This window comes from Gloeophyllum trabeum (genome assembly GCF_000344685.1).
Source record: "Gloeophyllum trabeum ATCC 11539 unplaced genomic scaffold GLOTRscaffold_00010, whole genome shotgun sequence".
NCBI classification, from domain to species: domain Eukaryota; kingdom Fungi; phylum Basidiomycota; class Agaricomycetes; order Gloeophyllales; family Gloeophyllaceae; genus Gloeophyllum; species Gloeophyllum trabeum.
The window spans coordinates 213491-239671 of record NW_006920419.1 but is presented as its reverse complement, the minus strand read 5'-3'; the positions used below and the strand labels follow the sequence as shown (position 1 = coordinate 239671).

At 53.9% G+C, this 26181-nt stretch overlaps 10 protein-coding genes across 10 annotated transcripts; 4 read left to right on the top strand and 6 right to left on the bottom strand.

Moving 5' to 3' along the window:
* Positions 1-156: 156 nt before the first annotated feature.
* Positions 157-621, top strand: GLOTRDRAFT_44755 (ribosomal protein S8; the record flags this gene model as incomplete). The annotated part of the gene is made up of 1 exon (XM_007869514.1): positions 157-621. One exon carries the CDS (start codon positions 157-159, stop codon positions 619-621), a length of 465 nt encoding a protein of 154 aa, XP_007867705.1.
* A 287-nt stretch (positions 622-908) lies between these two features.
* Positions 909-2795, bottom strand: GLOTRDRAFT_13105 (uncharacterized protein; the record flags this gene model as incomplete). The annotated part of the gene is made up of 8 exons (XM_007869483.2): positions 909-1093; positions 1147-1278; positions 1338-1473; positions 1539-1737; positions 1796-1884; positions 1972-2196; positions 2252-2587; positions 2652-2795. Coding segments are annotated over 8 exons (1446 nt in total), but the record flags the coding sequence as incomplete, so codon positions are not given.
* Positions 2796-3141: 346 nt separating this feature from the next.
* Positions 3142-5919, top strand: GLOTRDRAFT_78478 (MATE efflux family protein; the record flags this gene model as incomplete). The annotated part of the gene is made up of 13 exons (XM_007869622.1): positions 3142-3533; positions 3594-3811; positions 3870-3895; positions 3947-4086; positions 4142-4233; positions 4295-4503; positions 4564-4588; positions 4643-4655; positions 4717-4815; positions 4880-4975; positions 5039-5201; positions 5273-5298; positions 5359-5919. 13 exons carry the CDS (start codon positions 3142-3144, stop codon positions 5585-5587), a joined length of 1728 nt encoding a protein of 575 aa, XP_007867813.1. The 3' UTR covers positions 5588-5919.
* A 240-nt stretch (positions 5920-6159) lies between these two features.
* Positions 6160-9009, top strand: GLOTRDRAFT_139707 (MFS general substrate transporter; the record flags this gene model as incomplete). The annotated part of the gene is made up of 20 exons (XM_007869621.1): positions 6160-6311; positions 6380-6491; positions 6568-6646; positions 6702-6774; positions 6838-6857; positions 6914-6984; positions 7040-7100; positions 7154-7181; positions 7234-7252; positions 7309-7359; positions 7413-7492; positions 7552-7629; positions 7691-7877; positions 7946-7978; positions 8043-8132; positions 8192-8298; positions 8347-8489; positions 8550-8703; positions 8756-8819; positions 8882-9009. 20 exons carry the CDS (start codon positions 6160-6162, stop codon positions 8897-8899), a joined length of 1620 nt encoding a protein of 539 aa, XP_007867812.1. The 3' UTR covers positions 8900-9009.
* Positions 9010-10192: 1183 nt separating this feature from the next.
* On the top strand, positions 10193-12550 carry GLOTRDRAFT_111677 (uncharacterized protein). Its single transcript, XM_007869620.1, has 10 exons — positions 10193-10370; positions 10423-10464; positions 10532-10627; positions 10685-10775; positions 10848-10916; positions 10974-11139; positions 11200-11392; positions 11445-11496; positions 11557-11761; positions 11819-12550. Exons 1-10 carry the CDS (start codon positions 10264-10266, stop codon positions 12154-12156), a joined length of 1359 nt encoding a protein of 452 aa, XP_007867811.1. The 5' UTR covers positions 10193-10263; the 3' UTR covers positions 12157-12550.
* Positions 12551-12876: 326 nt separating this feature from the next.
* On the bottom strand, positions 12877-14096 carry GLOTRDRAFT_94714 (terpenoid synthase; the record flags this gene model as incomplete). The annotated part of the gene is made up of 5 exons (XM_007869619.1): positions 12877-13206; positions 13263-13551; positions 13606-13711; positions 13828-13866; positions 13925-14096. The coding sequence occupies 5 exons, from the start codon at positions 14094-14096 to the stop codon at positions 12877-12879; spliced, it is 936 nt and encodes a 311-aa protein (XP_007867810.1).
* Positions 14097-14823: 727 nt separating this feature from the next.
* GLOTRDRAFT_78472 (terpenoid synthase) lies at positions 14824-16130 on the bottom strand (the record flags this gene model as incomplete). Its single annotated transcript, XM_007869618.1, has 5 exons — positions 14824-15229; positions 15287-15575; positions 15636-15810; positions 15866-15904; positions 15965-16130. 5 exons carry the CDS (start codon positions 16128-16130, stop codon positions 14888-14890), a joined length of 1011 nt encoding a protein of 336 aa, XP_007867809.1. The 3' UTR covers positions 14824-14887.
* A 679-nt stretch (positions 16131-16809) lies between these two features.
* On the bottom strand, positions 16810-19888 carry GLOTRDRAFT_139704 (uncharacterized protein; the record flags this gene model as incomplete). Its single annotated transcript, XM_007869617.1, has 5 exons — positions 16810-17155; positions 17210-18897; positions 18950-19053; positions 19110-19430; positions 19599-19888. The coding sequence occupies 5 exons, from the start codon at positions 19886-19888 to the stop codon at positions 17099-17101; spliced, it is 2460 nt and encodes an 819-aa protein (XP_007867808.1). The 3' UTR covers positions 16810-17098.
* Positions 19889-20380: 492 nt separating this feature from the next.
* GLOTRDRAFT_130803 (uncharacterized protein) lies at positions 20381-22206 on the bottom strand (the record flags this gene model as incomplete). The annotated part of the gene is made up of 10 exons (XM_007869616.1): positions 20381-20611; positions 20658-20725; positions 20778-20826; positions 20879-21020; positions 21081-21210; positions 21270-21585; positions 21636-21701; positions 21754-21761; positions 21817-22103; positions 22157-22206. The coding sequence occupies 10 exons, from the start codon at positions 22204-22206 to the stop codon at positions 20381-20383; spliced, it is 1347 nt and encodes a 448-aa protein (XP_007867807.1).
* A 1686-nt stretch (positions 22207-23892) lies between these two features.
* GLOTRDRAFT_116928 (uncharacterized protein) lies at positions 23893-24960 on the bottom strand. The gene is made up of 2 exons (XM_007869615.1): positions 24465-24960; positions 23893-24365 (listed from the first exon to the last, which is right to left on the bottom strand). Exons 1-2 carry the CDS (start codon positions 24774-24776, stop codon positions 24222-24224), a joined length of 456 nt encoding a protein of 151 aa, XP_007867806.1. The 5' UTR covers positions 24777-24960; the 3' UTR covers positions 23893-24221.
* Positions 24961-26181: the final 1221 nt, after the last annotated feature.

Sequence of the window (26181 nt, the reverse complement as noted above, 5' to 3'; positions counted from 1 at the left end):
TTGCGAGACGCGAGTGTGACAATCACGGTCACGCGGACATTCGGCTGGCAGGAGTTGCCGACCCCCATTTACAGGTTCTCCTCATCCCCGATACTGGTAAGCAAGTCCGCCTGTAATTCTCCTTCTGCTGTAATACCTTTACTTCCAAGGCCAGCGATGGTTCTCCCGCACGACCTCTGCGCCCACCTGCAAAACGCCTTCCGAGCGCGGCACCTGCAGGTCGCCGTAGCGCACACCACCCAGAACCTCGGGATCCTCTCCATCCTCCTGCGTGCCGGCTTCCTCACGAGCCTCACGCGGGGGACCGCCCAGGCGCCCGCGCCATTAGACTGGGCGAAAGCAGGCGAAGCCGAGCGAAGGATATGGGCGCAGCTCAAGTACCGCGACGACCGCCCCGTGCTGAGCGCGATGGAGCTCGTGAGCCGGCCGAGCAAGCGTATCTTTATGGACGCGGGCGAGATTCGCAGAATATGCTCGGGACGGCGCGCGCAGACGATTAAGCCGCTGGGGATGGGCGAGATTGCGGTCGTGCACACGGATAGCAAGGAGCATGAATGGGTGGAGGCGCGGGAGGCGGTCAGGTTGAATTTGGAGGGGGAGGTCATCTGCCGGGCGCGGTAGCGGTCTGGGGAGCCTTGTGCTATCGTATGTGTCTCTCATGGTTCGCTGCCGTTGTGTCCATCTCATTTCCAACCAGTATTACTTTGGTATACAATCCACTCTAATCACTCGCCACTCCGATCCGCCTCCGAGGTCGCGACCTGACCACGAAACCATGCACCTGAGTTTCCTTCAGCTGGACAACACAGTCTGCCCGCAGACTACGAGAGCTGGCAAAAGTATATGCGCTATTATTGCATCTATCATGTGTACTATAATGCAACACCATTCCATTTTCCCTCAGGCCTCTACAGAAAATCCAGCCCCATGCCAACCTGGAACCCCCTCCTATAGCCATCACTCTTGCTCGCCACAAGGGGGACACCAAAGTTCACCTCCAGCCGCACCGGATCGAAGCGGTATATAAGGCCGACGCCGACAGACACTGCGGGCTTCGTTATGCAGGAGACGACGTTTTCTTGCAGGGATTTTGCTGTAAATGCCGTGTCAGTTGTCGGTGGAAGGCAGGGGGGAGGGAAGACGCACTTTTGTCTAGGGCGTCTAGCCTTCCGGCGTTGACGAATCCGTGTAGTTTAAGCGGCCAGTGCGGTTTGCGGGGTAAGTCCGAGACAACACTCAGGCCGGCGGAGTAGTACAGGTCTCCGCCCAATGAATCCGCTGGAACGAGAGACATCCTCAATATCATCAATATATGCGTTCCGTAAGTGGACACGCACGACCGTCTCGGGGCCCCATACTATTTGCCCTGAACATCCTGACGCTGGTCGGCCCGCCGAGCTGGAACCGGTCGGGTAACAACGTCGGCCGGCCGATACCCCACAGCAAGCCAGCCCTCACCGCGCCTGATACCGCCTGTACAATTACGATTCGAGTCAGTGTTCGAGATACTCTTTGACCAGAATGCAGTTGTGCCGTACAACACCGGGTAGGATCGGCCGTGAGCACTGGGCCTCCGCCTCGGTCTTGTAGAACGAGGAGTCCCCGCCGAGCCCTGCAAATTCATGGAAGAATTTGAGGAAGACGCCGCGCGTGGCGGCGAGCTTGTCGTTCCGCGTGTCGAGCGTCCACGAGTGTGAGATGGAGGATTTCAGCGTTTCCCCTGCCGCTTCGCGTATGCTATGGGATTATGAATGGTGTGAAAAAGACGCGAATGATAGGCGAGTGGGTGTCGTACCTTATCGACGCCGAGGGGATGAGGCTCCCGATATGTCGTGAAACGGCCTCGTATGCAAGCTCATGCCGTCCAGAGAAAAACGTCCCGCTCTATCATATACAAATCAAACCAAGGCGGGGGTAGGAAGGTGTGAACGGCACGCCCGACGGGAGAACACTCGAGCTGACCTAGCTCACCCTGACTGCAGCCCGGACACCGCGCACGCCCTCGGTGCAGCTCGCGAAGCTCGAGTTGTCGCGGTCGAGCCCGAAGACGGACAGGTCCGCCCACGTGCGGAGCGTGGGGGAGAGCGGGACGGCGAGGTTCGCGTGATAGGCGCGGCGCGTCTTGGTGCCGAGGGAGAGGTTGGCCTCGAAGGATTCGGCGCCGCCGAAGGCGTTGCGCACGCGCGCGGTCGCGCTCTGCGTTATTCGTATTCGTCAGGCGCGCACCCTGGGGTGATGGAGATGGACTCACCGCGCCGCCCTCGTTGTTCCCGAACTCAGTGGAAGTCTTGACATAAAACCGGCCTTTCTCGCGCGTCTTGAAGACGACATCGACGTCGCGGTCCGTCGCGAGCGGATCGCGGCTCGGCTCAATTTTGGCCTCGACGTGACTGAAGATGTCGCTGTCCTGCAGAATATGGCTGATGCGGCGGGTGGTGTGCAGAACAGATTCGAGGGTAGAAGTTTCTGCAGCGGCAGGGGCGAGGAGGGGGTTGATGAGGAAGCCGAGGAAGGACGAGCGCGTGTGCGGGGCGCCCTCAACGCGCACGGCGGCGATGCGCAGCGGCGTCGAGAGGTTGCTGTTCACCTGCGCAATGGAATAAGAATATTCAGCGAGGCGCAGGTTGCCAGGCTGCTGCTTGTCTGCTTACCACTTCCGTAAGACGCAGGACGGCGGACTCGTACTCGCCCCTCAGCTTGCGCGCGAGTCGTTCCTCCTGCCATCGCTTCAGCTTTTCGAGCTCATCGGGCTCGTTGTCGCGCGGCGCCGACGTCTTTTGCAGCGGCGGCTTGAGGCGGTCGTCGAAGAGGTCGCCCTCGGAGTCCATCGGTGCTGCCAGAGCACGATACGGCGGGATCTACACGGCGGGGACCGTGGGAACCGAGTGCACGGGAAAATCCCAGGCTTGTCCCCAGACTACCTGAACGACTCCCAGGACCGCTGAGTCTAAATAGCAATAGCTTGCAATGATTGGCCCAGTTGAAACACCGCTTCAGAAGGCTGGGAGGACGTCTGCTCTCGGAGGTCGGTACGGCACTGGACATTCCCACGAGTAATTCTGGTTATCAGCTTGACAGTCAAAATGCAGCGGCCACCGTCCTCGCTGGCGACGACAGCGCCCAGCCATGTCCGCGACGTACATGCACTACGCCGCGCCCTCGTCTCTGCCGTCCGACTACGCCATTCTTTCCCGCTACGCCGGGCATAACGGCGACGCACACGAAGATGACTCGGACGCCGAGGAGCGAGAGCGGGACTCGCTGCTGCCCCCCGAGGACGAAGAGCGGCCAGGCCGGCGGAGCAGCCTCCCCCCGCCGTTCATTAGGCCGCTGAACCCGACAATAGCTCCCATATCCGCGAGGGACAAGTCTTTGGGGCCCGTGCCGACCGAGAATACCCCTCTCCTGAACCCGCTAGTGCCCCGGATAGAGGAGGAAGTCGATGCGCCGGGGCACGACTCCGAGACGACGCTCTCGCGCAGAGTGTGGGAGGAGATCAAGATCCTCGTCAAGTACACCTTACCGGTCTTTGGGTAAATGAGCATCATTTGTGCACCGCTAGTTCCTCCGTAATTGAGATCGGACTCGGTCAGGTCGCATGTGTTGGAATATTCGCTCGTGGTAGCGTCTGTTATTTCTATCGGACATTTGTCGACTACTGCTCTGGCTGCTGCCACTCTGGGGTCTATGACTGCCAGCGTGACGGGTCTGTCCATCGTCCAGGGCTTCGCCAGTGCGCTCGACACCATGCTCCCGAGCGCATGGACGTCCTCAGAGCCCAAGCTCGTCGGCCTCTGGGCTCAGCGTATGGGTAAGCGTGCCTATCCAAATCTTCCCCTTTGGCCCGACTAACGCCTCGTTCTGCGTAGCCGTGGTTATGGCAGCTTGCTTGATTGTAAGACCAGACGTCCTAGTTTGACCGCCTCCTTGCTCATGCTTGCACAAGCCCATCCTTTTCGTATGGTTCAATGCAGAGTCAATCCTCCTCTTCCTCAAACAGGAGCCGGAAGTTGCCCACCTCGCCGGAATCTACCTCAAGTGGACCTCCATCGGCCTCCCCGCGTACATGTTCAACAGTATCTCCCGGTACGCACTTGCCCCCCAGCCAAAGAGATTTATTTGCTGACATGATGACACACAGGCGATACTTCCAGTCCCAGGGACTGTTCACGGTCCCCACACGCATCATCATGGTCGTCGCCCCGATCAACGCCGTCCTAAACTACTTCCTCGGTATGGCCCGCTTTCCCCGAATTATCTCAATCTCCATCTCACCTCGTAATATGATACGTAGTCTGGGGTCCGAAGCCGTTCTCACTAGGCTTCATCGGCGCCCCCATCGCCACCGCCATTTCCTTCAACCTGATCTCCATCGCGTCGATCATATACGGTGTGTTCTTCGTCCCGCGCACTGCGTGGTACCCGATTTCGCGGCGGAGCTTTACGAGTCTGGGGATTCTGGTGCAGCTGGGGCTGTCCGGCGCTGCGCAAGTGTGCTCTGAGGCGAGTGGTTTGGTTTTACCGTCGTGGTGTCGGATCTGAGAGTGGATGTGTGTGGTGTAGTGGTGGTCGTGGGAGCTAGTAGGACGTAAGTTCTATTCTCCGCAACATCGGCCTTGAGCTCATACTCTCGTCCTTACAGTTGCCGCCAGCTTGTAAGTGCTTTTTTCGACTCTACCGGTGCGAGAACTTGGATTCAACATGGTATTGCCTCAGACTCGGTCCCGCGGCACTGGCCACGCAGTCGGTACTGCTTGTCTCGGCTTCGACTACTTTCCAAGCGCCCTTTGCGCTCAGTGTTGCCACCTCCGTCAGGTCCGTATGGTACTCACTAGCCTACTAGCGACGTCTGATAATCCTGACACATCATATTTACTAGAGTCGGCAATCTTCTTGGCGAGGAGAACGCGAAGCGTGCCGGCATTGCAGCCAACTCCTCGTTACTGGTGACGCTGGCGATAGCCAGTATCGCAAGGTGACTCCAGCCAGGATACTGTGCATTCGACTGTCAGCACTGACGACACATTGGTTGCAACAGCACGATGTTCATGATCTTCCGCAAGTCGTGGGGACACTTGTTCAACGACGATCCGGCCGTCGTCGAGCTGGTGGCCTCGATTCTGCCGCTCGTCGCCCTCTTCCAGGTGTTTGACGGCTTGGGTGCTACGACTGGTGGGATTCTGCGCGCTAGGGGCAAGCAGGTACGCATTTTGCGTCCTTCCGTGTCGTGGTCATATGTCCTGACATAGCAAACAACCGCCCCTTGTTCCAGTTCACGGGAGCCATGCTGAACCTAAGGTCGGGCATACCGTTTACCCATGCAGTCTGGTGATGCCCTCGGACTGACAGTATTCACAGTGGTTACTACCTCATCGGGATCCCATTCGGCCTGTGGCTGGCGTTCAAGCGCGACATGGGGCTCGCGGGGCTGTGGATCGGGTTGACGGTGTCGCTCGTGTTCGTCGCGACGATCGGCGCGTATCTGTGCTTGGGCGCGGACTGGGAGCGGGAGGTCGAGAAGGTGCGGGTGAGGCTCGCGGCGGATAAGCGGGCGGAGCAGCGGGCGGGTGCGCAGCAGCATGTCTGAGGTCTAGGATTGCGAGGGTCAAGGCCGCAGGCAAAGGGAACGCGGGAGGCGAAGAGGATGTTTCGCTAAGGTGCCTGATCGCGATCGGATCCTGTGCTGGGCTAGCGCGGAAGAGAAGTGGTCGATCGGTGGGGAACTGGGGTTTGGATTGCAATGCTTTTAAATTTGGTGATGAGAATTGAACGTTGAATGCTGATGATTTCGCGAGATTACAGAGTACAATTTGTAGCATAGCATACCTCCGTATCATGATCCTGATGAGTAGAGTCTTGTTTTCCGCCGAATTACATCTTGGCAATACGAGTCAAATGTAGGGGCGCGTTTGGCCTGGGAACAGCAGGTGGCGGGTCAGGTGCGCCTTGCCTCCGTCCACTTCTGTACTAGCGCACTTACTGACCGACCACTAGCAGCGGGTTGTATTCAGCGCTAAATAAAAATGCCCGGTGCAATTGGCCAAGCTGCAGTCCGGGGTAATCAGACTTGCCATCAGGACTTATAAGCCAGGCTCGACCGTGACGGGACGCGTTGACCCCTCGTGCTCAACGTCTCCCTGCACGGTCGACTCTGGCGCTATGTCGACGACTCGTTCTGATACGAATTACGAGAGGAGCAGCCCGAGTTACCAGGAGAAGTCTGCGGAGAGCAAGTATGAGACGGTCGACCCCGAGATTGACCTCCTGGCGTTCTATGAGGATAGGGCTGGGCGGCTCGTTGTGGATCCCGAGTGAGAGCCGCGTTCTTACAGCAAAGGTCTATATCTGAGACTTTCCACGTTTCGTGTCTTGCGTTCAGAGAAGCGCGGATCGAATTAGGCGATGCTGTCGCGTCGAGGCTGAAACTTACCAAGGATGGGACGAAGGTGCTCTGGCCACAGCCTACGGATGACCCAGAGGACCCACAGAACGTGCGCTCACTCTCACAAATTCTCTCTTCTGTGACCGCGCGTGCGAGCACTGAGACTTATGTACTTGTTATTTCAGTGGAGTGATCGAAGGAAGGCCCTCCAGCTCTTCATCATCACTCTGGCAGCAATTGTGCCGGATTTTGATTCCGGCGTAGGTGAGTGCTCGGGTGCTAGGTCCTGATTCTGAGACCCTGATGGATAAACCACAAGGCATCGCTGCGATCTTTGCCTTGGCTGAGGAATATCATACCACGACGGGTGTGATAAACAATCTCACCTCAAAGTGCGTTTTGTTTTATGAGTTCCTGCTGAGCTACGAAGGCTAAGATGTTAACATCCTTATTAGCTGGAGTATATTCTTGTTAGGTGCGTTTGAGACTAGGGTGCCTTATGTAGCGTCGCGACCCATTTTGCTCTCGCAGGGTGGGGCGGTATCTTCGCCGTCATGCTCATGCGCCGCTTCGGAAGACTGCCAATTCTTTTCTGGTCACAAGTGAGAAGGCTTCGCGATGGGTAATTGGCTCGTAAACTGAGGGATCACGATTTAGGTTTTAGCCTTGGGCTTCTTGGTCGGTTGCACCTTCGCGCCCAATCTGAAGACCTTCGCTGGTGAGTGTCCCGGAGGGTAGTCAGCGGTTAGATGCTAATTGGGCCCGGTTCAGCGATGCGCTGCTTGACTGCTTTCTTCGCGTACGTGAGCTCTCGGTCGTGAGACGACAGACCAATGCTTATAGTTCTATAGGACATGTCCACAAGTTACAGTAGGTGTTCCGTATGAAACCCAGGAATGCCCTTTTCAGATGTAATTCTGGTATAGGGTCTTTACATCGTCACGGATATGTTCCCGTTCCATCTGCAAGCTCGCAAGGTGACTCGTTTTACCGTTACATTGGAAGCCTGCGCTGATCATAAATGACTTAGCTCAACATCTGGACCATGGGCTTCATCGTGTCTCCCTTTGTGTCTCCGTTCGCTTTCGGGTTCCTGGTTGCCAGAGCGAAGTGCGTATACTCAGTCCACTTGACGTATCGCCAGATTGACGCGGTCCGTTGTATTGCAGCTGGAGATGGTCGTACGGGATTGCGTGTATGTACGGCGCAGTCGTGGTTGCCCTCATCGCACTTTTTGGTGAAGAGACGTGTGTAGTCCCCTCCTAGTCAAGTGAGTCTGGGAGACAGATGTTCATTCTTGACGTATAGAATGTACGACCGTTCGATTAAACCCGTGCCACCCCGCCCGAGCTCGGGATTGCGCTACCGGGTTGAAACCTTGCTCGGGATGATGGGCCTCAAGATGGCGAAGTACCGGCCCACCGTCATGAGCGGTCTCGTGAGCCACATCAACGTACTGTGGCGGCCGCATCTGTTGGGCATCCTGCTGTTCGAGGTAAGCTTTCGATGGGCCATCCTCTGCGTATTTGTCTTTCTACTGACACTGTATTCTGCCCCGGCTAGGCTATGCTCTTCGGATTCAGTATAGGCATCAATGTGAGCATCGCTGCATTGACGTGATATCCAACGCAAAGAAAGACTCGTTTGTCTTCCGTCATAGGTAACCATGGCGGTCTTCCTCGGCACGCCGCCGCCTGTCGGGTTTGGCTGGAGTCAGTATGCTATCGCCGGGAGCTACGGGACCCCGATCGTGCGTACTTGCTCATTGCTTGACACGAGTCAGATACCATACTGACGTTATCCGTGCAGGTCGCGGTTCTAATTGGTGAGCTCACGGGCCGCTACGCGAACGACTGGATTCAAAGCTGGTCTATTCGACGGAATAAGGGTGTATTCGAAGCTGAGAGCCGGTTGTGGTGAGCACTGCGTCGACCGGAGCCTTGGTTCACTCTAAATGCACGCAGGGCATGTTATATCGCGATACCCCTTTACATTTGTGGATTCGTGCTCCTCGGAGCGGCTGTGGAGAACCATTTATCTCCCGGCGCCGTGGTGATGGGGTGGGGGATCGCCGAGGTGGCTGTCATGATCAACACAGTCGCCGTCTGTGAGTGCTCCGCGTTGCCCAGTCTATTCAATGCTAACCGGCACCGGCCCTCGGGGGTAGACGCGTATTGCAATGACTGCTTCCCTAAGAACCACGGGGAGATCAGCTCGTTGATCAACTTGACGAGGACGCTCGGCGGGTTCAGCGTAGCGTACTTCCAGGTGCCCTGGGCCGAGAGGCATGGCGCGCTGCAGGTGTTTGGGTGCGAAGCTGCGTAAGTCCTTCCACGTACCTGGTCTGGTGCACTTGATGCTGATGGAACGCAGTATCGTAGTTGCTCTGTTCCTCTTCATTGTACCTACGCTGCAAGTGAAGGGGTCTCGCCTGAGGGTGAGTGTCTGTGCCCTGACCGCGTCAACCACATAGACTCACATGATCACGTCGGGTCCCAGGAACGCTTTTCGATTTAGAATTGCGAAGAGGATCCATTGCGCCACAGCGCGCCGGTGTATTTGTATTGCATGTTGCGATTATCGACGATCTGTTATGTGACTCCTCTGGTGGTGTCCTAATTCGCAGGAAACCTTCATTAAATGCGGCAGTGGTCACAACACGAAAGGCTCAGTAGCTAACGTGCGGATCTGGCGTCTACTTGTACTCGGTTCTCCGCGGCTGAAGGCGGAAACCTTGTAACTACAAAGTCAAAACCTGGCGTTGGCTTGGCGTAAGCGGGAATGACGTGGTAAGATTCCGAGGAGACGAGTCTGTTGAAATTCAACGATCAAGTAATTTAGATTATTGCTTGGATACCAATGGAGAAGAAGAGAGGAGACGACTGGTGAGTAAGATTAGATCTAAAACATGAAGTCATGGCGGCATTGATATTGCGTCTGGTTTGGTCCACTAAACGCGCATTGCACTTGATATCTGATACTGCAGCAAGGCTTTAAATCCGCAAGAGCTTCCCCGAAGAATAATATGATTTCTTTGAGGAAGCTTCATGTGCGAACAGCTCTATGTTGATTCCCCGGGCAGGCACGAACAGTTGTTTAAGGTCGTATGTACCGTTGACCCTCGGAAACCGGGACCGTTGGTAGCCCGGAGCCCGACAGAAGATACGATCTTCGGGGCCCGGACGTCTGCGAAGTTGAGCGGAACCGTCCCATTCGAGACTACTGACGCAGCAAAGAAGACGAGAGTTACCTGTCCTGGTTACGCGGGAGACTGGCGCATGGGGCTTTTAATGAACCGTAGGAGACCATGCGCGCGTACGCACTTGAAAAATTTGTGGCGAAGCACTAGACTGAAGAAAATGAGAAAGGAAACACCCTAGATTACATAGTACGCTTCACGACTTCCTCTGATGTTTTTTTCAGTTTCAGAGATGCAGCAGAAGGAAAAGAAAAGACGGCGTGCATAATACGAAAACTTGACGATTTTCAAGGCACATCGTTCGTGGCAAGAGGAGGGCGGCATCGTCGGCAAAATTGCCTTATTCGGATATGATGCCACATTCTTAAACCTGCGCAGAGTTGCAATAGCCCGCCTCGGCGTTGCTCAATAGTTTTGGCCTAGCTCTATTCATAGTTTGGGTACGACTTCTCCGGCAATACGTACGACCCACCATTTATCGTGACTCCAGCGTGCGACAGGTCGCGCGGTCCAGATGTCTGATGGACATCTCAAAGCCTTTTGCATTCTTCCAGTTTGTTTCGCCCGGTGGATAGAAAACGACCAGAAGAAAATAAAAGACTCTGACAAATGAGACTATATAATTCGCGGTTCTTCTTGCGGAACTTCCCTCCCCCGCTCCCTCCCTTCCCCGCCTTACGCCATGGCCGACCTCCTCGCAGCGTTGAGCCTTCTCCCTCCGGATGTGAATCGGTTCTCCTACGTAGCTGAATACCTTAGGGAGTCGTTTATTCTCATTAATCCCCTTTGGTACGCCCGTCTACCGCTTGGTTTCATGAATGGGCACCTCATGAAATCTCAGGGTTCATGTTTTACTTTACGTCTTTGCCGTATCGTTCGCCATGTAAGTAAGCTGGTGGAAATATCTTCGATGAAGTGTGACCTGCTTTTGCTAATGTCCATGCGCTCAGCGCCTTGATTCTGACAGTAGTGGCACTCTTGGCGAAGGTCAAGAGCGGTGAATTCTATCTGTACCGATTCAACGGTGGCCTGGTGATCCCCAATGCGTGAGCGGCGACCCATATACCGTGATTTACATCTTGATGACCGCTGCTTTCATCCAGTGTTGTACTGTATTCCATATGGATCGGTATCTTTATCGCCATGATGTTCGCCAATCTCATCTGGCAAATATGGTGTGACGACAAGCAGCAGGTACGGAGACTTTCAGCTCGCTTGTCGTGATTCCATCATGTGCTGACAGCGACCGTGCATTTGGACGCTTAGCCCTCTACCAACCGCCTCGCACTCTTCGGCTGCATGTGGTTCTGCTTCTGGGAGGCCGGGTTCAGCTACGTAAATGACACGATCTATTCTTCACCGTACAATACTAAACCAACGTTGCGTCTTCAGACGATCTCAACTATCAGCTATACTCTGAAGGTGGGCACCTCCCTAGGAACCTCGGCCGACGCCGCTGCGCGCTGGGCAGAACGCAAAGCCCGGAGGGATTGGAAGGTGTACCTGGTCTGGTTTGTCGACGTGATCGCGTTCGTCCTGCCGCTCTCGCATGTCATTTGTGAGATTTCCTCGTCTTCTGCCTAATGTTTCGCATTACTGTTGTCTAACTTGGTGGCAGCAACATGGACGATATTCATAAAGTCAAACACGAAGTTTGATAACGCCTTCCAGATCTCGTATGACGTGCGCAAGACCCTCACGGCTATGGCACCATCGTATAACCCGGAGACGTTCAACGTTATGACGGATCTCGCTCCCTCATTGGCACCTCTCACAGAGATGCAGGCGGATTTAGATGAATGGATCCGTCTGTGAGTTCGTCTACATATCCCCTCCGACCTCCGCTTACGATGAAACACCCAGGTCACGCTGGGGATACGGTCTCCTCGCGTTCTACTGCTTCCTCTCTCTCGCCGTGAGTACTCCGTCGGTGGTCAACGCGTAGAAGGCGATATAACCGATCGGATAAATTCAGATCTGGACGCCTTTCTTCATCATCCTCCGTGCCCAGCTGCTCCAGTCCATGGGCACGACAACCAAGAGGCAGTTGTCCAATGGAATAAACTCGGCCTCATCGGACGTGCACGTGGTACCTGAACGTGCCCGTCAGCGGTACCGCACGCTCCTGTGGACGACGGCCACGGTGTTCCTGAAAGATGTCGCGTATGGCGGTGTCGCACGTAAGTCCTCACCTCCCATTCCTGATCGCAATGCGCCTGACGCCGCCCTATTTGCAGTTGCTGTCGGTGTGAAACCCGGCTACGTCCTCGATCCGAAGTACAACATCGTGTGCATTGTCCTCGCAGCCGGTATATTCTCCATCGTGGGCAACGCCATCGCCGGCCTCGTTGCGTGGGGTGCGGTGCGACAGCTCATGCACGATCGCGCACCTGCGCACACCTCCTCTGTTGGTGGGAAGACGTCGTCCCTGCACTTCCGCAACCACTCCCGCGCGCAGGAGATGGAGCTCACGAACGTTGTCAAGCTTAATCTTGAGTCCCCTATGATCACTATTGAGAAGGAGACGTACAGGGAGGAGAAGCCGGGGTTGGACTATAAATATATGTCGCGATAACGGGCCGTAGAGTGGTTTCTTATATTCTTTATTTTGGAAGGAGAGCAGGCCGGATCATATACCATTCTTTGCTGTTGTTACAACATTTGTCTCTCGTTCATTTGGCTTTATTGCCGCACTGGAGGCGGTGGAGGGTGTCTCCGCAGAGCTGTACGACATCCTCCCTTACTGGATCAGAGTCACGGTCTCGCATGGAACCCTAACCTATCATAGGAGGCTCACTTGTAATTGGCCGTCGATGATGCCGTCTGCTTCGCATGCATAAGCACAACCTAAGAGTTCTCTCTTTCCGTAACTCTGTCTGGACATGATACATCTTTGAAATTTAGCAATCTTACGCCGTATGCAGTTGACCGACATAGTGCTCATGCTGTCGTGCCGCCACCCACCTGCCAATAAACTTCGCTTTTGCACCAATCTCGGCGGTCACTACAAGTGTTACAGCTTAAGCACAACTGAGTACTAGAGTTGTCAGTGGTACGATGAACTGTGAGTCCCTCTGCTAAGCAGGAACCTGCTCGCCAACCTGATACGGTTTGCAAGTTGACTCAACTTGCAGGGTATGGAGTCTTGATTCTTCACCTCGGAAGTTCACAAGTTTAGTGAAATTTTCAGGTTACAGTTAATATTCAAACATATACATGCATCTTTGGTTAAGGGCTTCTATATGACATGGGTTCGCTGCGATTGCATCTCAGCGAGTTCAAGATTTTATGATATTCACATCAACTCAACCCAGCGCTTCTCTTGCGTCTCTAACCCGTCCTTTCCAAAGTACCTTTCCGTCTCGAAACACCATTGGTCGTGGCCTCTCGCCCAGTGGCCCAGGCCTTCTATATATCTTGAGACTTGCGCGTCAATCTCGTGTCCCCGGGCCCATGAGGGTATTTTATCCCTGTCCTCCAAGAATTGGGTAGTGATGTGACGGTAATGCCCTCCAACCCACTCCATTGCTCCATCGATGTCGGTATGCTTTTCATGCATAACTACCGTCACGATATTATGTCCATCGTCACCCTTTGCTTGCTCGACGTTGTACGAGTACATGTCCTAGCACCGTTCATGTAAGTCCAGAGTTTAGGACCTTTGATGACTCTAGTACTCACGTTGCTCAGTATGAGCATGTCCATGCAACACAGCTCTAGCTCGACAATGAGCGGGTGCTCCTTTACTTTATTCGGCAAATCCAAATCTGCTTCGAGGATTGCGAAGGCTAGCTTTGCGGCGATAGTACCTCGACGAACGGATAGGTAGCTGTCGATTGAGCGTCTGTCCCGGTACCTCCGTCCCCGATCTTTCGCCTGCTGCACCATTGAATTGGCATGGGGCCCAAACACCTCCAGGAACCTTTTCTGACTGTTCTGACTCATGGTCAGAATTGCTCTTTCCCAGAATCTATTCTTATGTAAGCTTCTCGCCATTCCTGCAGAGGATGTGGTTGCTACTCACTGACGAGCTACCTCACCCAAAATGGATTCATCGGCCGGTCTCGCGGTATGTGGGTGGTGCAAAGCATCCAAAATCGCATCCGCTTGCGCTCGTACCCCCTTTTCGTCTTCGATGTCCGAGAGTCGAAGAGGAAGAGGAAGTTTAATAGGTCGCAGCCCGTCCGAACTCGATCTAGAAGCTCAATGACCTCGTGCGTCTTCATCCTGACTACCGATAACTTACCTTTGTCTTCCAACGGGTACGCCAGGCAAGCGAGGAGACCTACAGTATACAATATGAGTACATCGACAACAATGTCTATCCCACTTCTTCGACTTACTGAAGTCGCATTTATTGAAGGAGCGCTGTGCATGGTCGTCCATAGCCCCGAAGGCCTCAAGCCAGGCTTGGGATTCTGCCTTCACGACAGGGTAGTTCGGGTTGAGCTGGCGTGTCCAGGGCCACTTCGCGAGACCGTCCGGTAGATAGAAGCCAGTCTTCACAGTTGACATTGTCGGTTAGATGTTCCTTTATTGGAATGTCGGGTAATGGCATCTGTGCTTGGTGCTCGTACTCCTTATATATGGCGGATTGTCCGTCATTCGCGAAGGATTAGGCACGGGAAATTGTTTGTTGGGTATGCTCACACGTTCGTCATCTCGGTCCAGGGCTCAGCGATATCTGTATCCTGACGGGTAGCTTCCACTGGAGACTATTTTAGCTATCTTGTTGCAGCATTCCTCGTGTGTTTAATCCTTGCCATGCGAGGTACGTCAGCACCCGGTGCTTCCGAATTGATGATGTGGCTGACTTGGAGTGACGATCCATTACTGCCGCCAGGAATTGATGAAAATTTCTTTGCATCGACCGGCGTTTGTCGATGTGAAGTACGGAAAGCAATCCGTGATAATTTTCTGGCTTGCCAGGATGTAATGCATCAGTAAGTTGGATCAGCGCTTGCTCCCCCCGGGAAAATGCAGGACAGCTTCTGTGCAGTATTTCCGTTCAAGGGGTTCTCTTACAACTTCTCCTACCTCATCGCCTGGGCCGATGCGAAAGACCCGTAGAGTTGATGTAGGGAATGCTGCCTTACGACGACGATCCGCGACGGTAACTCTATTGGACAAGTCTACTAAATTCTCGTGATCTTAGGCCTCCCCGTGAAGCGTCCCAAGGGTCCAGATCACCACTGAAGCATTGTACGCGACAACTAAGGGTATTACCACACCAGGCTCTGCTCTTGATTCCGCCTATTCGCTCGGCATTAAGGATAGCATAACCATGGCCATCGCACCACCGTTATCTAAAGCCTGCCCTCCTTCGGTAGCAATATGACCCACCGAGTTTTCTGGACATCTAGTCCTCTCTTCCCAAAATACCGCTCAGTCTCGAAGCACCATTGATCTCCGGCCCGGGCCCAATTTCCAAGCCCATTCGCGTACAGCGCAACCTGGCTGTCGATCTGGTCTCCCCACGACGGCAGTCTGCTCCTTGCTTTCAAGAATTGTGCCGTCACTCGCAGATACTGGTCCTCCACCCAGTCCATGGCCTGGGCGATGTCCAAGCCTTTTTCGTGCATAACGACGCTGATGATGTTATGGCCGTCGTCGCCTCGAGCTTGCTCAACATTATATGAGTAGATATCCTGCCAGTGAATTTGCCTCGTCAGTCAATCCGCTCTTATTGGTCCTAACGAACTTACGTTACTCATGATCAGCATATCCATACAACACGTTTCCAAGTCCTGTATCAAAGGATGGGAGTGCACTGACTTAGGTATATCTGCATCGCCTCCTAGGAACGCAAAGGCAGGTTTGGCGCCGATTGTGCCTCTTCTCACGGACATGTAGCTCTCAACGGATTGGCGATTGCAGTATCCGTAGCCGCGGTCCTGGGCTTGCTGCACCATGGCGTCTACGTGCGGGGCGAACGATTCGACGAATCGGGAGTATGAAGTGGGAGATAAGGTCCCAACTGCCCTTCCCGCGAACCTAACCGTGCCAGTGGATGAGACGAGATGATCAGAAGTGAGGGCGCGGTGATGAACTTACTCGCGGGCTGCCTCCCCTAGGACGGACTGCCTGGTTGAAGTTGCGCGATGGGGATGCAGTAATGCATCCAAGATGTCGTCCGCTTGCTTCCGGACTTCTTGTTCGGTCTCAATATCCGAGAGCTCGTCGAAAAGGAAGAAAAGGTTCATGAGGTCGCAGACAGTGCGGGCATGTTCTGAGGGTGCGCGAGGGGTGAGGGTGATACGTCCATCCACGGGATTGATACTTACGTCTATCCGCTGTTGGATATGCCAGGCACGCAAGCAAACCTGTTCACGATAAATCGGTAAAACACGCTGCGTTCCACGTCAATTTTTTCGTGAACTCACTGAAGTCGCATTTTTTGAAAGCTCTGCGAGCGCGATCGTTCAAAGCATTGAAGGACTCTATCCAAGCGTCCGACTCAGCCTTGACGATCTCGTAATGAGGATTTAAACGGCGAGACCATGGCCAATCGGCGAGGCCATTTGGTAGACGAAATCCTTCGGGAGTCATTTCGCGGCTTTCTTGCTGCTCATCGAGCATGGCCTTCATCTTTATAGTTTCGGGAGGGGATTCACTAACATGAAACGTTGACTACTCATTTCGTGATTGCAAGGCTCTGTACGTCGTTGTCTGGTTAGCCCGAAACAGGGACGTCTACCTCGCGGACGCTGTAGAAGGTAACGCCCGTAAGAATCGTCGCTCCGTTCCTTGTGCCGACTGACTTGGCGAATCCTCGCTCGACGGATGTATTCATGGCCTATCGAGTAAGTTGTGCATAACAGAAGCCATCCCGTCGGGCCTTGGGAAGCCTAGGCGCTCCGGATTCATCGGCACGCGCAGGGGGCTCATAGCCTCTGCCAGTGAAAACTAACCTAGTCGAATGGGCGGGGAGCACCTAACGATGTTGAGGTTGTCATAGGTCGGTCTTCTTCTTGAATAGCCACCAGGCGAAACCGCCGGGAACGGTATGTAGTTTCGGCTAATCCAGCAAGGACGGTGCGAATGTCATACTCGCTTCCGAAGTGATGCTAGGGGCTGAAAATCATACGCATGCCTTGACGCCTCGTAATTTGGTCGGGACCGAAGAAATTCCGCTGCCATCACGCCTGTAATAAACTGGCAACGCGCGGAATATCCGCGCCCTCCCATGACACCCTCCGATGTCCCTTCAATCCAAAGCCGTTCCTGTCAGAATCCTTCAGGCAATTTGTATACGAGAATAATACTCCTCTCTCAAACACATACATACAAACACGATGGACGACAGTAAGTGCTACAAGGTGTGGCTAGTATGACTAGCCATTGACGAGGCAAGGGAGTATAGATATGAGTGGGGAATAATGAAGATGAAGGCGACACAAGAGATAGAAATGTATGAGAAAACATCGTCGAGTACAATGACAGCGGGGTAATACATTGTTGTCAATCTGAATGGTTGGAACCGCAGATATTCATAATGAACGTCATGACTGCTCAAATCAAGCACTTCGCGCGCTATAGTCCTGCCATAATTTATCTACAAACGCTTTGTCCGTCTACCAAATAAATACATCAGCATCCAATCTCCGCGGGGCGTATGGAAGACTCACATATATCAGAGTGAGCAACTCCTGCACGAATTCTTTTCTACCCAGCTGAGAAGCCTGGTCACGTATCTTGGAAGCAGATGGATGACCCATCAGAACATCGAGGAGGGACACCCCAGCGACAGAGCTATCAATCTTCGAAGAACTAGACGGTACACTGACTTGCGGAGGCGAGCTGTGCTTCCCGTTAAGCGCTGGGCTGGCTGCACCGCCTTGGCCATCCACGCTCGGTCCCGGTGACTCTGATCTAGATGAGCCAGCCTGCAGTCGCTGGGCCTTCAACATCTCCCTCTCTCTCCGGCCAGGCTTCTTCCTCTTATCACCGTCCCTGACCTTCACTTCTGCGTCATGTCTGTCAATGCCATCCGCCACAACGTGGGCGCCTTCCCTCGCTTTGCCCTTCCCCTTGCCTTTCTCCCCGTTCTTCCTCGACTTGGACTCCAGACGCCTCGAAAAGGCCTCGGGGTCGCTCAACGCACTCGTATCAGCGAAGTCAAGTTCCACCACGTCCTCATCCTTCCCGTCTAAGCCTTCTTGCTCCAGCGGCGTCGGCCAAAGCCCGTTCGAACTCTCGAAAGCCGGTGGCCGCTGACCGGGAGGAGGGCGAACGGTCGAGCTGGACGACGCCGCGGAGATGACGGGTGGCCTGTGGTGCGACAGCGGCGTGCCAGTATGCCCGTTCATTTGAGACGGGGGCCGAGAATGATCGCCGTTGCTGGGTGATGTGGGCATACCACGCAGGGGCGGTCGGGGGGTAGCATCCCCGTTTATCCCCGAGTTGCCCTCCTCATCCGAGCTCCTGCTGGGGTACAGCGACAGTTGCGGCACTCCGCCATTCACGCGGGCATACTCCACGTTGCGCGTCGCGTACCCCGTGACTACGACGTCGCCGTCCGACTCCTCCGCGTCGAGCACCGTGCTACTCTCGGACAGCTCCAGCTCCGCTTCCTCGACGACGACGTCCGGGCCGCTCCCGACGCTCCCGCCGTCGGCGCTCGACTCGTTGTCGCCCTCGTACCGCCCGCTTCTCCGAGACCTGCCGGCGCTGCTCCCGCTCATAGCGGAGGACGACCGGGAACCGTGGTTGGGCCTGGTTGAGCTAGCACGAGAGGAGAGGCCGAGTAACGACGAGATGACGTCTTGGTTGAGGATCTGCGGCAGCGTGCTTGACGTCGGCTTGGGTGAGAGTATCTCAGGTGGCGGCGGGGTGGGTTGGGATTGTCCTTGCGCTTGTGACTGTGAGGTGTTCAAGATTTGGTGATTTATATTATTTGCAGACACCGCGGACGCGAAGAGGGCGTTCAAACTAGGCTGAGAAGAGGAAGCGATAGGCGTGTACGACGAGGACGAAGATGCACTCGCGTTGCCAACAGACGCAAAGATGGTGTCCAGGAGTGCTTTTCCAGTTACAGGTTGAACTGACGGCGCCGAGGGCTGGGTGAAAGATGATAGTAAGGCAGAGCCGTTAAGATCGGAACTTGACTGCGAGGGAGTCCCGGTTGGCGTGGCCTTGGCAAAAAGTTGGTCTAGGACAGACATGCCCGAAGTTTGAGGTTGCGACTGAGGCTGGGGTTGGGGCTGAGGGTGAGAATGGGGGTAATCGGTGGAGAACGGTTGCTGCGACCGCTGGGAGGGCGTCTGCGTAGTTCCGTTTCTCGCACCGTCGGACAGCCGTAGACCAGCTGCAGCAACTACCACGCGTCTCAGATCAATGATCGTTCGTACGGACGATAGTATACTCACTTAAATGTTTGAGTTCAGGCGATACCTTCTCCCCTGGAGGTCTATCAGGGCCATGTCGATATTCTTGAGGGTACACTAGTTCTTTTTGAACATAGGGATGTAACCTGCCCAAGCACGTGAGACTCGACACAAAATAGATTACACAGACACTCACCTTAACATTACATCCGTGAGATGCTCACGCGCGTCAGTCGCGTGCATCCAGAAGCCAACCGTCAGACAGCTGCCCCGTTTCTTATCCGTGCCATTCAAGAGGGACTCTCGATCTTCTCTATCCTCCTCTGGAATAGAAAAGTTTTCTGACGTCGTGCGTAATGAAGAGGGGGAAACGCCGAGGCGTTTGGCAGTATAGTCAGGGTATGATCGGTACAGGAGGAAGTTTCCCTGCTTTTCCATGTCGTCTTCGGGATACATTGGTTGGATGTAGTCTTCCATGCCCATCCTGTTCAGGATGTAGAACCCATACGGAGGATATGCTTCTCTGTGGATAATGACTCGTAAGAAACCGCTTCTGACACAATGGATATCGGTCTTGCCAAGACGATCAAGCGTATACAATCCAAAATGTACCTGGCATACATTTGAAACTGCGTACGCCTGCTCTCTGGCCAAACCACGCAAGCCAGCCGTCAATAAAGGCATTACTCACCGCTCGAACAAGAACATACTCCCCTCAAAACCCTTCTTCTCCCAGGCCTTCCCATTGTGGTGATACAGACATACGTGACTGAACTGGTCGAAAATGGACACTATACTCGGATCTCGTCTCCGTAAGACCTTCAGATTGTGTTGATATCGTGAAGCCGCGCTCATTCCCAAACCCGCGCTCGGACTGGGCTGGGGCGGTTGCGTTGGTGGTCGCGGTAAAGGTTCGTGGTTACGTCTCGGCAGGTTTGTTTGTGATGCATGCGATATTGAACGGGGCCGCCGAGGGGCCATGGCGCGCAGGATGAACGTAAAAGGAGGAAACGAGGACAATTGCCGTGAGCTGCTGTGTTTGGCGAGGTTGACTGCCTCTTTGGGACAGTAATCACGTGCTATACAACAGGCACGTGACTCTACGCGATCGCCTGAAATTCAGAATTTAAATTTGAATTAAGATCATGTTCCTCAAAAATTGATTGTCAGGATTGCCGCTGGCTTTATTATCACTTCCTTGCGAGGTAGAAGTCCTTTTTTGAGTCAGATTCTGGCTTGCAAACGTTATAAGAGGTGTTAAGCATTGAAGCTTATGGAGATCTCCCTGGAGTACAGTGCCCTAGTGTCACTCACGTTCAAGCCTTATACAACGAAATGATACAGAAGCCTAAGTGCTTGTTATTCTTCAACGCAAAGCTAGTACCTGAGTAGGACTACAACAGAGAAAACCAAGACCCCACCGAGAAGGTCACTTTCGATGTAAGGCGCATAATCCCCGGACTTTCCATTCGCTCACTGAGTTTCCACGTCCGTTGGCTCGCCTGTCACCTCGTCCGTCATGGGCTCTTTCTCGTCCAACGCATCTTGAGCTTTCGAGTTCCATCCTTGACTGATCTCCTGCAAAACCTTCTCGTCCACTTCCCGCGCCGCCTTACCGTACTTGTTCTTGTAGAAAATGATCTCTCCCTCCTCTTCAACGAAGAGGCACTGGGTAAACGATCGGTACAGTGCGTACCACGTATTCTGCATGACATTAAGTTTGACCATAGTGGGGGATCATGATACGTACGGTAGTGTCGTAGTTGTAGTCATCTTGCAGCACCCGTCGAATAAGCTTGGTTATCTTAGGACCGTTGTCTGCGGAGGGATCAGTCTCACCAGCCACATCATAGCACCAGAAAGGACGTACAGAAAGGCGCCTTGATAAAGAAATGGTGCGCGACGTGGTCATGCGATATCTTTAGAATAATCATCAGCCCTTGGTTCCGAAACTGAAGGGAGCCATCCTACATTATGCAAGAAGAACCGACCCATCCAGCCCATCAAGGGCCTGTCAACAGTGGCAGAAGCGCCTCTCATGAAAGACCACTGGCCCCTGCGGTAATGCGGGATGGTCGGATCCGAGTGATGCAAGTATGTGAACATAACGATCCTGGACACCGGGTCAGTGAAGTGAATATTTTTACAACCTCCCGATGTTATGGATGCTGACCAATGATTGACCATCAGGTACGGGATGAAATAGCACTTGATGAAGGCGCTCAAACCGCACTGGCGTGTCCACAGGTACAGAACGGTGGTCATGCACACTAAGCCGATGTCGGATACGATGATGGCTGGTCCTATATGGAGGTCGGGATAAGTCGCAAGGACAACAACAAGTACAGAGCCATGAACTGACGCTGAGCAGGCTTAAACAGCGGAGACCAGGGGCTGAAGTGGTTCGTGCCCGGAGGATACATCTTCGCTCCGAGCGTATTCCTCGTCAGATACAGCCACCACCCCATACCCTGCATGATCAGCATCCGCGTCAGCGTCCAGATGGGCGTCTCCTCGAAGACCTCGGCGTAGTCCGCAGGCTGGGCCTTCTTCTCCTCGGGCAGCTTGTACTCGCTTCGCAGGTGTGGAAGGTAGTTCTCGTCCCGCTCCATCGACACGTTCGCTTTGTGGTGGGCATGGTGGGTCGATCGCCACGCGGAGTAGGGGATGAGCAGGAACTGAGAGGAGATCAACGTCCAGACATGAGCCCGGATGGAGAGGTACTTACCACGTGCAGGATGTACCCAACTGTCTGATTGAGTATCTTCGAGTTGAACAACGTACCATGCCCGGCCTAGGAACAACGTCAGCTCGACGCAAGCCGCGCGACGACCACATGGACCCACATCGTGACCTGGAATACAGTTCTTCAGCCCAAACAATGGCGACGTGTGGAATACGGCACCTACCTAAGCAAAAGATGCCACCCCAGGTCAAACCCTGGAACCACCAGTACGCCGCCCAGAGCGCCCATCGAGCAGTAGTCGTCTGCCACCCCGGCTCCACATACCCCCCATAGCTCGTCTTCGCCCACGGGTCAATCTGTGAGGCCAGGAAGAAGAACCCAGAGCACAGTGCGACGTCCCTCAGGACGTAGTACATGCTGAGCCATTCATTGGGTTTCAGCAGCTCCTTAGGGACCGCATCATGGACCTGCTTCAGGGTCACGGACGTCGGGACGAAAGGCTTTCGCAGCCTGGGCGGGCAGCGCTCAGATCATCGCAACCCAGCTGCAAGGAGTCAAAATACCTCGCTTCGTATTCCCGGCTGTTCTTGAACGGGTTGAGGGCGGACAGCATGGTGGTAACAAGGCGAGGCAGCAATATCGAGGCGCGGCTCTGCTTCACCCGCAGGTAGTATATAGGCCTCGGGAAGGGGGGTTAATGAGCAGAAGGCGCCCGATTTTATGTTTTTCATGTCCCCAGCAATATGCCCACGACCTGAGAAAGCTTTACCTATCAGATCCACCATGCCGAGCAGATATGCAGATTGCATACCTTCCGCGGACCTGCCTCACCGAGGACGCATCTAGGACTTGGTCTCTATGAATGGAAAACGCCGGATCCAGTTCCCGGGACAGAGTAAAGAAGCAATATGGAAGAGGTGACACCGATGCTCTGATCATCATGAGATGGGTAGGGAGCGCGGTTAAACTGGACCTTTGCTAACATTAGCAATTACCTTCCCCTCTACGGACCCTAACGAGAGTTATGCGACGCAAATCGGCCTCCTTAGCTGAACTTAGTGAGACACTCCGCCTGTCACGCTGTAGCGCGCGCCAGGAGAAACTTGGGTTCAAATTCCACTATACGGCAGGGCATCAATACACAGTCCTGTCTGCAGTATCCGAGCGTACGACCACGTCCAAGCTGTGGGAACGAACTCACCAACAACTGAATCGAACAGTAGGAGTCGCAGGCTGATTACCATATTTAGCCTAAATACGAAGAGTGATGGCAGTAAGTTTCCGGCGTAGCACCACCGAATGAGGTATACATTCACCCCAATTACACGCAGGGCCACCTTGGTCTCTTCGAGAAGATCGGAAGGACACACCGTGGATGACGGACGTAAAGATTATCAGTGCCCTGGCAGCCTAAAAGCATGTCGGATTAGAGCAGCCATCGCGCACTCAGCGGAGTCCCCGGGGAGACGCCGATCCCCGACAAATTGAGGAAGTTAGGATAACAAGCTGAAATGTTACCCAACGTCTTTGATTTCCTGGACCTGCTCACGAACCAAGGAATGACTCTCAGCCTCAGCTTGCATATTGATGTCGCTCCGGAAACTCGACATGCAGGACATCATGGGTCCATATGGGTCCTTGTTAGCCAGTCGTAATCGTCTGCGTTCTGGTGGTCGTTATCTGCGTGCAGGACAGAACGTTCTTCAGTAACTGCAGAGGGCACGTAATCATATCGGGGGAACACGTTATGCCAGCCCTGGTGGCACTCCAATGACATATCATAGATGCGTTCTTGACGGGTTGCGCCTCGGGCATGCATGCGTACATACCCGAGGTAATCAGCTTCGCAAAGGGAACGTCCGTAAATATGCAGTTAGGCTATAGTAAACGCACATAACACCCCGAGTCAAAATCGAAAGCTCAGCTTGATAACGACTCTCATTAGTCTTGCGGTGTCAGCGAAGAATTGAAAGTGCCTCTTCAACAGGAGACCTATTACGACCATTCTGCTGAGGACTGTCAAAATGCTGGCGATGAGAATGAAGAAGGCATCTGACCTCGGGAGAAGCAGAAAAAGAGACCTGAGATGAAAAGGCGTGTCAACAGTGTGAGATTATCAATACGCGCAGATTAGATCAATCAATGAAATGAACGAATACCAAGCATTGTTATCGCGGAGCAGGGCACAGGCATACTCAGCAGTACTCTGGAGTATGCGTTCTACACCATAGGGGATACCGGCGAAGGCAAAACCCTAGTTTCTTCGTTGCAACTAGTTTCCATTCTCCTTGGGCTTCGGGACGAGGTGGCGTTCGCGGAGAAAGGCAGAGATGTGAGTAGCAAGATCAAGTTGGCTCAGAAGTACAACAGGATCCCGTATATACCTACGCCGGACACCGTCCCAAAAGGTCATGAAGGGGTCGTAAAGCTCGTGAAAGGTCGTGACGGGTGAGGAAGAACGCGAAATCAATAATAATAAATATAAGCACCGAACCGAGGGGAATAGATTGTCGTGGGCCAACGGACTCGGATAACTGGACAACATGGAGCGATCTACGCTGACGAATAGCCATGGGCAAGCATTGTACCTCCGGGGTAGAGGGTTTGGAGCGAGGCGAGTCGGACGGGTCATGACTTAGCCTGGCTCTCGCTTTGCCCCCGGGGCCGGCCGTCAGCAGAGGTCGAAGGCGAGCGTTTTGGTAATGACAGGTCGTCTTGGGATTTCGAGAAGAAATCGTCTTCGCCCTCGTATGGGGATGATTCCGAGTTTATCTGGGACGCGTTCACGGGTAAGAAAGGCGGCTGAGGCGGCATGTGCAGGAATAAACTCCGGATGGAAGGCAATGAAGGCAGAGATTTAACAGTACTCACCCATTGCCCTAAGACTTCAGCTAGTCTCGCTGCCTCCTCTGGACTGAATTTCACACTCGTTCCCTTCTCCGCGTACACTTTCATGAGCTCGCTCAGCGTCCTCTTCCCCTTTCCGTCTCCAGTTGGCGTCTCGCCTTCCTCGCCCGCGCCCTTCTCTCCAGGAAATGCCACCGAATTCCTCGGAGTCGCTGCCTCGCCCTGTGGGTACTCAGAGCGGTCCCAGTCCTCGCTGGCCGACCCTGGCGAGCTTATTGACAGCTCCGACATGGTCCTTGAGAGCGTTCCTCTCGGGTCTTCGGTCTCCGTCGACATCGAGGCGTCCCAGCCCAACGAAAAAACGCGATTAGTCCAGTATATGCAATAAGTTATATGATGTGAGTTGTCGAGAGCAGGGCAACAAGTCTAGCTGCCGTGTCTCGCAGTCGAGGGTGCAAATACGAGAAAGAAACGCGCAGACGAGGTGGGGGTAGCTCTGCCTGAGACGCGTCTGTTTGGGAGAACGCGACACCGTTTAAGGTAGGACCCTGGAGACCCCAATGATTACGGCATGACCCCGAATAGCAGCCACATGCCTTTTGCCTGCACTTCAAGTTAGGCACCAGTCCAAGGCTGTCTAATAATGCAATAGGAGGCAATAGGTAAGCTATCTTCCAGGCTTTTTGGCGAAGTAGTTAGGTACCAATATAAGGAGTTCCTTTGGAGCAGCTTTTCCTGGCCAAGTACCTATCAAGTAAGATGGCTAGTTTTAACTTGGCTTGCATAAATACTTACTCTGATCATGTTGATATTTCTCTGCAGCAGAACGCCATTCAGACCCTTGCTGTAGAAGAAACCGTTTGCTGACAGTCACTAGTGTTGAATCTCATACCTAGCAACTCGATGCGCCCGCCTTCTTGTTTACGTCCGATACCTAGGCTTGATCCTGCGCCTCTTAAAAAAGACTTAGTAGACGAGCAACTGTCTTTAATGGAGGCTTGTACCCGTTTAGTATCAGCGTCGCAGAAGTCCCCCCCAGGCTCTCGCGCGTGCTCAAAAAGGCAGGATTCTCCGCCCAAAACGGCAGATGCACATGGTTGGCATCTGCCGGACCTCGGCACGTATATAGTCTCGACCTCTTCAACGGTTCCTCTACCCTACACCGAGGGTTATACTGCCTATAACGTACGCGCTGAATGCGCAAGAGCGCATAGAACCTCGTGTACACAATTTCTTTAAAGTGGGGGGGTCGAGGCACTAAATGTGGCCCAGTAGAAGCCTTACTGGGATCAAAAATCACGCTGAGAGAACTGTAGCTTTTCAGACTGTCTCCTACTGTCAATGGGGAGTCCCAAAGCTCAGTAGCTCCTCCTGGTACATTATCTACAGGATAAATTACAACTACTAGGTTATAGTACTGCGAGCACAACGGGGAGTCAACAGCACGAAGTTCCTTGCCGTATATTCGGCAAGGTCCACGCACGTGGTTTACCACTGCTGCGGCGCCCCAGCTACTCGTTTGGGTAGGGTTCACTTCCAAAAGCGGGCTAAGGGGGGACTTCCCTATGCTGTATCGGAAATATGCACTAGCCTACCGATACCGACCTGAGGCGCCGCGATACATCTGCTTGCATATTAATATCCTTCCTGTTACCTCTTCTCCCAGCCAGGAATCAGTTCTGATTGATTTTAGTGAGCCTTCTACCCTACACTATTGGCCTCGTTTGTGCCTCCAAGCTCG

What these genes read in the sequence shown, in the direction of transcription:
- GLOTRDRAFT_111677 (XM_007869620.1), top strand. Translation starts at nt 10,264, where the DNA reads ATGGCCGACCTCCTCGCAGCGTTGAGCCTTCTCCCTCCGGATGTGAAT. An exon ending in TTAGATGAATGGATCCGTCT is followed by an intron (nt 11,393 to 11,444) that starts GTGAGTTCGTCT and finishes TGAAACACCCAG; the next exon opens with GTCACGCTGGGGATACGGTC. An exon ending in ACTGCTTCCTCTCTCTCGCC is followed by an intron (nt 11,497 to 11,556) that starts GTGAGTACTCCG and finishes GGATAAATTCAG; the next exon opens with ATCTGGACGCCTTTCTTCAT.
- GLOTRDRAFT_116928 (XM_007869615.1), bottom strand. Translation starts at nt 24,776, where the DNA reads ATGTCGACGGAGACCGAAGACCCGAGAGGAACGCTCTCAAGGACCATG. An exon ending in CTGAAGTCTTAGGGCAATGG is followed by an intron (nt 24,366 to 24,464) that starts GTGAGTACTGTT and finishes AACGCGTCCCAG; the next exon opens with ATAAACTCGGAATCATCCCC.